At 33.9% G+C, this 11188-nt stretch overlaps 1 protein-coding gene across 2 annotated transcripts; it reads left to right on the top strand.

Annotated features, from left to right (window-relative positions):
- Nucleotides 1-281: 281 nt before the first annotated feature.
- On the top strand, nucleotides 282-6329 carry LOC107760454 (protein KINESIN LIGHT CHAIN-RELATED 1-like). Of its 2 annotated transcripts, none has more exons than XM_075246814.1 (4): nucleotides 282-361; nucleotides 498-1187; nucleotides 2836-3744; nucleotides 5930-6329. In XM_075246814.1, exons 2-4 carry the CDS (start codon nucleotides 514-516, stop codon nucleotides 6162-6164), a joined length of 1818 nt encoding a protein of 605 aa, XP_075102915.1. In that variant the 5' UTR covers nucleotides 282-361; nucleotides 498-513; the 3' UTR covers nucleotides 6165-6329. The 2 variants fall into 2 exon arrangements, with proteins under 2 accessions (XP_075102915.1, XP_016433989.1); XM_016578503.2 differs by having other exon boundaries at nucleotides 282-365.
- The last annotated feature ends 4859 nt before the right edge of the window (nucleotides 6330-11188 follow it).

Raw genomic sequence — 11188 nt, 5'->3', positions numbered from 1 at the left:
TGGTGATCGGAAATAGTATTTAGGATTATATTTATCACATATTTGATTATTATTATTATAATATCAAAATCTCGATATTATTATTTATCGGATATGAGATTATAATATCAGGATATTTGACCCTTTAATATTCAGATAAGAAAATAAAATTAGGCATTTGAAACAGCTCATAATACTTGTCACCAAATAATTGGCCATGTAAAATCCACGTCATTTAATATGGCCCACTTTTATCGGCAGCCCACAATTTAGCTGGCCCATTTAGACGGTAGTCCAGAGTCTTTGCTTCACTGAGGACCTTCTTCTTCTTCTTCTTCTTCAACTCTTTCAACTGTTTCTCAACTAACAGTTGAATACGTTGGCAAGTATTAATCTCTTAATTAATCACATCTTAGCTCATTAATGCTAATTAATTTCCCTCTCTTATAACTCCCAAATCATCATATAAAAGCTCTTTGTATTGTGAAATCCTTTTGATTAATCGATTTTTCTGGCAGAAATTTAGCTCAAACAATGCCGGGTATAGTTTCAGTCAAAACGCCGCCGGAGGCTCAGCCGTTGAGAATTTCAGTTCCGGATGAGTCCAACGGGCGGGTCGGAGCAAGTTCGGAGAGATCCGAACCCGTTAACCCGAAGAGTAACTCTCCTGCCCCGCGAAGACCTCCTTCACCGTCGCCTTCAACTTCACGCGCCAAGCCGTCACCAGATCGGAGCTCCGGGAAGAAGAAATCGCCACCAGAGAAGATCGTCATCGATGAGTCATCTCTCGACAATCCCGATCTAGGACCGTTTTTGCTGAAGTTAGCGCGTGACACGATTGCCTCCGGCGAGGGACCGAACAAGGCGCTAGATTACGCTCTACGCGCCGCGAAGTCGTTTGAGAAATGCGCGATCGACGGCGAGCCGAGTTTGGATCTGGCGATGAGCCTCCACGTCGTGGCGGCTATATACTGTAGTCTCGGGAGGTTCGAGGAGGCGATTCCTGTGCTAGAAAGGGCGATTAAGGTGCCAGAAGTTTCAAAAGGTGCAGATCACGCGCTTGCGGCGTTCTCAGGGTATATGCAGCTCGGTGATACTCATTCTATGCTTGGACAGTTGGATCGGTCGATTGAATGTTACAAGGATGGTTTGAAAATACAGATGGAAGCTTTAGGTGATACAGATCCGCGAGTCGCAGAGACTTGCAGGTACTTATCAGTTATCATAATGTCTCTTTGTTCTTTTCTTTTTTCATAAAATTGTAGAACTGAATGTATATGAAAAATTCTTATAGCTGGAATTAAATGATTCGAGATTGAGGTTAGTTGATTGATATTGTTTTACAGTATCAATTAAAATGTAATGCATTCAAGCAGGGGTGGAGCTATGTAGACCCAAGGGGGTTCAATTGAATCCCCCTTCTTCAAAAAATTATGTCGTGTAAATAGAGTAAAAATGATTTTTTGTGGTTATATATAAACTTTTGAATCCCTTTCATACAAGGGAAGATTCTAGTGTAGTAGCAAATGTAATGGGCGAAAATTGATTTAAGTTACAGGTTCTCAAATCCCAAGTGTGATTTTCTAGTATTCTTTTGAAGCTCTTTGCATAAATTCCTGGCTCCGTCATTGTGCAAGTCTAGCTAGTTTCACTTTTATAAATTTATGTTGTGTTTATATTGTGAAAGCTGTTATTAGTTGAAGCATTATTAGGATTCAGATGAAATATTATCAGCAGAAGACAGGGATAAATGTAATGCTATTCATACTTGAAAAGTTAATGAAATGTAATTGATACACTTCCAATTAGCGGAGTCAAATTTGATTGAGATGCATTTTTCAGGGAAGTGAATGGGTTCTTTAGGAAGTCCAGTTAACAGATCCATCTGATTGAGGTTAATAAGTCATCCAACTTGCCCAATTCTAATATAATGTTCTTTCTCTTAGAAAATCTTTTTTCTCGTACTTATATAGGATAGTCATGTAATTACCTACTAATTCTTTGTCCTCGTGAAATAAAGATTCTTGCTTTTGCTATTCTTCTTTGGCTTAGGGGGGCTATAGGCCCTGCAATGTTGGGCATGTGTCATATGGTGTTATCCTGTTGGTTGGCTGAAAATATGTTTCATTTCGAATGTTTTTATAAGTAAAGCTTAACTTAACACTTCATATAAACTTCATTTTTGGGGACTTTGTTGAGACACAACAGCATATGTTGGAAAAGCGGTGGTCTTTGGTGGAGCGGTTTTATGATGGTAGTGGGGGATTAACTGTCAACTAAAGAATACTTATTTCTTATTAAAAAAAATAGAAAAGAAAGGAAAAATAGAAACAAAAGGATACTTATTGTTGCTTGGTATCTTTTTGAGCAGATTCTGCAAATTGCGGAGGTCTGAGTTGCGTCACATCTAATTTACACATTTTATGTTTCCGTGGCTTGTTTTCTTTTGTTAATTTATGTATTCCCCTGAAAATATATTCAACCTTTAGAAAAGATTCAAGGAGTAGAACACTAATCCTTTTTGTACGGGGAGTAATATGTTGGTCAATCAAGTATTTTAGGCTGCCTCTGGCAATTACGTGTAAATAGGGTGTTCAGTAAAGTAAACCATGAAACAATAGCGGGCCGTTCTTTGTTCACGATTGCTGTGAGAATCATTAATGTAATCATCTCACGGGGATGTCATTAATCTGCTCAATATGGCTGCTTTTCGTTCGAGGGCATAAATTACCATTCTTTTTACATGTGCTAGTTTGTGTAACACTCTTCTTTTGTACTATTTAATTGACAAGTCTTTGCAACTGCCTATGTGTTTCTTAGGCTCTAACTGAGGCAACTGAATTGGAAATTTTGCAGGTACTTGGCCGAAGCCCATGTTCAGGCAATGCAATTTGATGAAGCCGAGAATTTGTGCAAGAAAACACTGGAAATCCATCGTGTCCACAGCCCACCTGCTTCTCTTGAAGAGGCAGCTGATCGTCGTTTAATGGCTCTCATATGTGAGGCTAAAGGCGATTATGAGTCAGCTCTTGAACACCTTGTACTTGCAAGCATGGCTATGATTGCCAATGGACAGGAAAACGAGGTTGCAGCTATTGATGTTAGTATTGGGAACATCTACTTGTCTCTGTCTCGCTTTGATGAGGCGATCTTCTCCTATCAGAAGGCACTTACTGTTTTCAAATCATCTAAGGGAGACAACCATCCTTCAGTTGCATCTGTCTTTGTAAGGCTGGCTGACCTATATTATAAGACTGGAAAACTGAGGGAATCCAGATCCTATTGTGAAAATGCCCTAAGAATATATGCAAAACCTGTGCCCGGAACAACTGCAGAAGAGATTGCTTGTGGATTGACAGAAATTTCAGCTATTTATGAGTTATTTAATGAACCTGAGGAGGCACTGAAACTCCTTCTGAAGGCAATGAAACTTTTGGAGGATAAACCAGGGCAGCAAAGTACGATTGCTGGCATTGAAGCACGGATGGGTGTTATGTTTTATATGGTGGGAAGATATGAAGAGGCACACAGCTCCTTTGAAAACGCTGTAGCTAAACTTAGAGCTGGCGGTGAGAGGAAGTCAGCCTTCTTTGGGGTTGTTTTGAATCAGATGGGATTGTCTTCTGTTCAGTTGTTCAAAATAGACGAGGCTGCTGAATTATTTGAAGAAGCAAGACAAATTCTGGAACAGGAGTGTGGTCCTTGTCACCAAGATACTCTTGGTGTCTACAGCAATCTTGCTGCAACTTATGATGCACTGGGAAGGTAATATCATATTTGAAAGTATTTTCTTAAGTACCTTGGATGAACCTTGCTTATTATACACTAATTTTTAAGATCTGCATTGCACATTTACTACTTTTCTTATACGGAAAAGGTCCAAATATGCCCTTGTACTATACGAAATTGAGCACATTTGCCCTTCGTTAATACTTTAGCTCAAATATGCCCTTACCGTCACATAGTTGGTCCATATATGCCCTTAGAGTTACACAGTTGGCCCATATATTCCCTTTTCAAAACGGAATCCACCCAAACTAATTAGCTCTTTCGTTAATTGAATTAAAGTATATTACAAACACTATTACCTTTTTATTAGTACTTTTTTTCTTTACCTTTCTCTTTTCTTTCTTCTTTTTTCTTTTCTTCTCTTTTTTTTTTCTTTTTCTTTCTCCCTTATCCGATTTCTTCCATTACTGATGTCTTTTTTTCATCATCAATTTCACTTGACAAAACTCATAAATTCCAATTACTAAGAAAATTCTCCCATAAAAATATTTTTATAGATCATATGTTTTTCAATTTTTTAATTTTTACTGAACATATATTTAGTTCTAAAAAATTTAACAAAGTAAGATTGAAATAATATTTATGTAACAAAAAATTCGAAAATCCAACAAAACCGAACAATCCAAACCGATATAATTGGTTTGGTTTGATTTTGATAAAAAATCAAAATCAAACCAACCCGTTCCATGTACACCCCTAATCTACATAGTTAATAAAAAAAATAAAAAATGTCCAGCTGAAAAAAGACTAACAATTCAAATTTATAACACTACAACTTGAACTCTAGGCTTTTAATCATTAAATTATCTTTCTGGAAACAATTTAAATATTTTGGTCTTTTGAGTATTGTTAAAAGTTGAGATGTTTTTATTATTTTAAAGTTTAAACCATAATTTTTGGAATAATTTAATTTCATTTATTTAGAGGGCCAGTGAAATTGGAACTTGATTACCTTATGGGAGAATTCTCTTAGTAATTGGAATTCATGAGTTTTGTCAAGTGAAATTGGTGACGAAAATGGAGAAGACATTAGTAATGGAGGAAACGGATAAGGGAGAAAGAAAAAGGAAAAAAAAAAAGAAGAAAAGAAAAGAGAAAGGTAAAGATAAAAAAGTACTAATAAAAAAGAAATAGTGTTTGTAATACACTTTAATACAATTAAAGAAAGATCTAATTAGTTTGGGTGAATTCCATTTCGAAAATGGCATATATGGGCCAGCTGTGTAACTCTAAGGTCATATATGGACCAACTATGTGACGGTAAGGGTATATTTGAGCTAAAGTATTAACGAAGGGCAAATGTGCTCAATTTCGTATAGTATAAGGGCATATTTGGACCTTTGCCCTTTCTTATAACATTTTGCAATGTATCTTAGATTTTAATTCTCCCCCAATTGATTAATTTTCACTTTGAGTAGCAGTATTATTATAGCTCTCGTAGTGCTTGACTTATCATGTTTCTTCTGCTTGGATTTTGAGCAGAAAATTGACACAAATGACAAATCCTGTATTTTCATTTTTTCCCCTCTTGCTTTAAGATTGCTGTTATTCTTTAGGGTGTCAACTTATCACCAATCAATATTTTCATGAAATAAGTTTACACCAGCTGCACTTTTTTTATGGACGATCTGTAACTTTTAAAGCTTCATGTGCCTAGCTCTCTTACTGGCCTTCTGAAGAAAATATTGCCTTGCCAATCTGCAGGCAATATTAAACTAAATGAGCATGTCTGCAATACACATACATACCTTGACACGCATTTATTTAATAGCATCACACAATTACAAGCATCTTTAACTATTTGTGAATGATTATAATAATTTCAAAAGAATTGTTTATGCATGTGGTATGTTCAATTGTTCATTCTGCATGGATCAAATGTGTATATTGTTGACTGGTCGGATTAATTGTTGTGAAGAATGATTGTTGCTTTGATTCGATTCTACTTTCTAAGAAGAAAAATATATTAGAAGAATGAAAGAGAAAGACCTCATTTTATATCGATAATGGGAGCAAGATGAGTTGCTTAGTTGTGTGATCTCAGCTAAATATCAGTTCAATTAGCATTTTGAGAGTGACATGCACATGCAGTTGCTTCTGTGACATTTACCTTTCAACTGCTTTGTGGTGTTCAGCTTGTTTTTGTCTTTATCTATTGCAGAGTAGATGATGCCATTGAGATTCTGGAGTATGTTCTTAAATTGAGAGAAGAGAAACTTGGAACTGCAAATCCTGATTTCGATGATGAGAAGAAAAGGCTGGCTGAATTATTGAAAGAAGCAGGCAAATCTCGCAACAAAAATGCGAAGTCGCTGGAGAACCTTATCGATCCCAATTCTAAAAGAACAAAGAAGGAGCCGTCAAGGAAGTGGTCTGCCTTTGGGTTTAGGAGTTGATTGTTAATTGGGATGCATTTTCTGTAAACATAGGAGATCATGTATAGAGCTAATCTGTAATTTGTGAGGCATGTTGTTTGTTTGCCATTTGAATTGCCATTGATGTTCATTTTCAGCGTTGTTCAATTGGTTATTGTTTTGTGATTTAAAAGATGTTTCTACCAAGACTATTATTCTGCTTTTTCTTCTGTCTCTCCTCCATTCCTTGAAGTTGATATATATGCAGTTAGAAAATGAAGCATCCTTAGCTCTAGGCTTTTTTATGTGGCAGCATTCCATTTTTTTGGGGATAAGACCATTTCTCGTATGGTTTTGAATGTACTATGATGAAGATGGTGTATAGGTAATTATCGATTGATCTTTTCATTTTCATTGTTCTCTGTCAGTCTATAGGTAATTGATTTGAACTCCAAGATTGATTTAAATGGAACTTCTATTTTTATTGGAAATGATTTAGCAATAATAAATGACCTGCAACTCAATAAATGCTGTTCTGAAGTTTATGCATTTCTATGACTCCAGCAGAAATCCCAGAACACGTTGCTATTTTCAGAAGAATAACAATTTTTGGTTCCAAAAAGTTACTCTTCAGTATGCAATGGATAAGTTGAGTAAAAATTGTACCGGCACTCTGTTTGGTCGCCCTCATTTAACCTATACCCACTTTTTAAAATTTATTTAACTGGTCTTAAGTGCATATGAAGTGTAATTTTTCGCTTCAGACTTATTTACCTCAAGTGTAGGAAAATATTTGTTGCACTTCAGACTTTTTGGCGTTGAGTGCACTGAAATGTAATTTTTCACTTCAGACTTATTGGCCTTAAATGCATAAAAATATTGGTTGCACTTAAGACATATTTGGCCTTAAGTGCATCTGAAGTGCACTTCAAACTATTTTTTTTTTAAATTCAGAACCGATAAGTCTAAAGTTGATCGTAAAGTGTGTAGACGTGCAAAGGTTTTTGACAAAGTGAGTATAAGTTCAATTGTGACTATAAAATCGGGTATAAATGCAAAAACCTACTGGCTGTACGTGAGCTCGTTAATGAGTCTGACCCAGGACATGGTACAATAAAGTTCATAGACATTTAATTTTAGCCCATAACATTTTTATTTATGGAAGGCCATTTGTAAGTTGCCAAAACCTTGACTCATGACTGTGAAATTTTTAGTGATTTTTTCATTCTTATACATTATTTGAAATCTTATTACAAAAAATATTTATATTTTGGTATTTATCCGACCTAAATACATTTTAGTTATAAAATATATACAATCTACCTTAAAAGGCTCTCAATCTATTATTTATGCATTAAATCAAGGGATTTAGTTACACCCTTTTCCTTTTTTCTCTCCTCTCTCCCCTCTTCTCTCCAAACAAAGTTTAAGTGTGATAGAAATTGCCAGATGTGACACAAAATTATCACTGACAAAGCTAGCTCCATTACTAACAACTTTACAAATAAAAAGTGGCTTCCTCCCTAAATATTTTCGATATTCTCTATGAGCAGATTAGCGAAATTGAACAATCACTGATCCTACGATACTTAGGACCGTTTGGCCATGAGTTTTGTCAAAATAAATTTGGGATTTATTTGACAAACATATGTTTGGCCATAAATTTTGTCCACATTTTGACAAAATTCCAAATCCCAAAATCACCTCAATTGCTCATTTTGGGCCAAAACATGACCGTTATATTTTTTAAAATTTTTAAATATTACCCTAAACTTTTATAGTTTGTAAAAGAGCCCACATTTATTACGACCAACTAAATATTTGATGAATATGCTCCCTTATCAGCTCAATCCTTTGTGCATCTTACTTTTGCTTCTGATTTATAAGCTAAATGGCTTTCTGAATACTCATATCAGTTAACTTTTTTTTTTAATTAGGAGCCGAAATTCTCTAATGGGATTTCATTGTAATTAATGATTTATATAGTTTATTATAAAAATGATATTTTTGTACCAAACTTATTTATGTTCAGGACTATGGTTTGTGATAATGGTACTATTGAGTATTTGTGATAGTTTGTAGAACTTGTGGGGTATAAGTCAATGTTTCATATTTTTTCAACTAAAAAGTGAAATATGTTTTGAAAAATCATGTCCAAATACATTTTCATCTTCAAATCAAACTTTAGCCAAATTAAATTTTTCAAAACAAATTTGGGACTCTATGGCCAAACGCTAGCTTAGACTCTAGTCCTTCAACGTCTTCAACTATTAAGCGATTCGTTCCTAAGCATTTTCTTTCTTCAGTTTATACCAAAACAACAAAACCAACTAAACGGCGTAATTTAGGTTTTCAATAGTAATTTCTAACCTTTTACCAGTAAATCGCGATAATTGAAAAGTCAACCAAAAAGTGTAGCTAAAGCTTAGATCTACTCTAAAATCAATAAATCAGATGCAATAACATAAACAACGCCCAATAAACTTACATGTATTAATCATTGAATTTAGTTACACATTTTTCTTACTAGAACTTACTGATCTATACTTGTACTTTGTAGCCCAATACAGATAGTGTATGAAATTCAATGCACCGAGTATGCTCATTAGCCAGTAAAATCTCTCCAAATGGAAGTGATTCAAGTTGCTACCAGAAAGTCATGGGTGGTGCTTTGAATTGCCCGTGACACTATAACTTATCTACAACTTTCATACATTATTTCTACCGAATTAAATACAATTACAATATCATACAACTTAAATACAATTTTTATATAAATTTTATACAATATGTCTTTTGTATATTTTGCATTTGATTTATACATAGTAAAAATAAATTTCATACAACTAATTATATATTATACAACTTATCTACAACTTATAAACAACTTATCTACAACTTTCATACATTATTTCTATCCAGTTATATATAACTACAATATCATACCACTTAACTACAATTTTTATACAAATTTTATACAATATGTCTTTTGTATATTTTGTATATGATTTATATATAGTAAAAATAAATTTCATACAATTAATTATATATTATACAACTTATCTACAACTTATCTACAACTTTCATACATTATTTCTACCCAGTTATATATAACTAAAATATCATATAACTTAAAGACAATTTTTAAATAATATTGTTCAGCTATCATACAATATTTAAATAAAAAAATATATATAAACAACATAATACAATTTTTCTACAATTTTACTACAACTTTACTACTCCCTCTGTTTTAAATTAGATGAGGTACTTTCCTTTTTAGTCTGTTCCAAAATAAATGACACATTTCTAAATTTGGAAATAATTTAACTTTAAACTCTTCATTTTACCCATTTTACCCTTAATGAGAAGCTTTTATAACCACACAAATGTCATGGCCCCACAAAGCTTTTACTCCTTAAGCTTTTAAGGCCACAAGTTTTAAAAGTCTTTTTTTTTCTTAAACTTCGTGCCGAGTCAAACTATCTCATCTAAATTGAAACGGAGGGAGTACAATTTAGTAAGTATAATGTATGTCATGTCTTCTTCTTCTTCTTTGACGAGTTTCAATCTGAAATTCAGCCAAAATTAAGTCTAATCTTCACCAAAACACCCTAAAAATGAGATATAAACTCCAAACAATATTCTCAATTATTTGCAACAACACCTAATCCAAACAAAATATGATTTTTGAAAACTCAAATTCGAATTCAAAGCTTCAAAGCTTTTTAATGGCTGTCAATGGTGGAGAGTCAAACACCTTCAAAATTTATTGATTGACAATTTCAATTTGAACACCAATTGTGCAACATTACTGGAATTTGAACACCAATTGTGCAACATTACTGGAATTTGAACACCAATTGTGCAACACCTTCAGCTCTATATTACTGGAATTTCAATAAGCATAGAATTGTTGCTCTCTTTTCCTTTGCTCTACATTACTAGAATTGGGGATTGAGAGATAAAGAGAGAGACGTGAGAGAGAGAGAGAGAGAGAGGGAGAGAGAGAGAGAGAGAGAGAGAGAGAGAGAGAGAGAGAGAGAGAGAGAGAGAGAGAGAGAGAGAGAGAGAGAGAGAGAGAGAGAGAGCGCAGGAGGAAGAGAGAATAAGGATGAGAAATAATTGATTCCTAATATAAAGGGATACTCATTTAATTCTTAAAGTGTATATAATTGATAAATTTGTATATACGATGTAATTAAATTAAAATTTGAGTAGAGAGGGTAATAAAGTTTCAAATAGTGTACCCGTTACCCCTTTTGTATAAGATAGTTTCATAAATGTACCTTTTAAACCACAATTTAAAGATTCATTTAAAGGAAATTGATATCTTATGAGAAAATGGTAAAGAACGATTTAAAATATTATAAGGGTTTACGTCCACAGTTTAATGTTTAGTGAGCAAACTGAAAATTATATGAGCAAACATTAGTTCCAAGTCTAACGTTGCCCGGAAGAAATAATTTCTCAAGAGATATACTTGCACAACTTTTTAAAATAGGGACAAAATTTAAACAGTGACCTAGAAAAGATCTCTTATACTATCATAGATCGACAGAGCGGAACGACAAAAAAAAGAAGTTAAGTTTGGAAATTTGCGTAATCAACCTAACATGACTACCAAATGTCGGATTCATTTGCTCGGCCCATGCATTTACATCTTCCTTTCGTCTTTAGAACATGGAGCTTTTTGTTTATTAATCCCAAAAGACATCAATAAAATTGTTTTACGTAATTAGTTTTCTTAAATACGCACTATTAAATGGGTTTAGATTCGACTTGTGTTAGATAAAGAACCACATTCACAATCTCTCTCTGCTTACCGCTCTCCCGGTAGGTCGAGTCTCCTTTTCAGTCGCCCTCTACAACTAAGTCAGTTGAGCTCTTTCGGCTCCTAGATTGTTTCACTTCTGTGCAGAAAGTATACTATTGTCTCCTAATAGGGTCTCAGGTAATTTCAATCTTTACCCAAGATTCCTTTTTCTTATATGATAATTTTGTTTGACCCAAAAATATAGATCTTGGTTCAACCAATTAGATTTAAATAAAGAAGAGTTAATCTT

Source organism: Nicotiana tabacum, chromosome 23, assembly GCF_000715075.1.
Source record: "Nicotiana tabacum cultivar K326 chromosome 23, ASM71507v2, whole genome shotgun sequence".
Taxonomy (NCBI): Eukaryota; Viridiplantae; Streptophyta; class Magnoliopsida; order Solanales; family Solanaceae; genus Nicotiana; species Nicotiana tabacum.
Note: the sequence above shows the minus strand (reverse complement) of the source record. Positions and strands in the feature narration are given on the sequence as shown.

What these genes read in the sequence shown, in the direction of transcription:
- LOC107760454 (XM_075246814.1), top strand. Translation starts at nt 514, where the DNA reads ATGCCGGGTATAGTTTCAGTCAAAACGCCGCCGGAGGCTCAGCCGTTG. An exon ending in CGAGTCGCAGAGACTTGCAG is followed by an intron (nt 1,188 to 2,835) that starts GTACTTATCAGT and finishes GAAATTTTGCAG; the next exon opens with GTACTTGGCCGAAGCCCATG. An exon ending in ACTTATGATGCACTGGGAAG is followed by an intron (nt 3,745 to 5,929) that starts GTAATATCATAT and finishes TATCTATTGCAG; the next exon opens with AGTAGATGATGCCATTGAGA.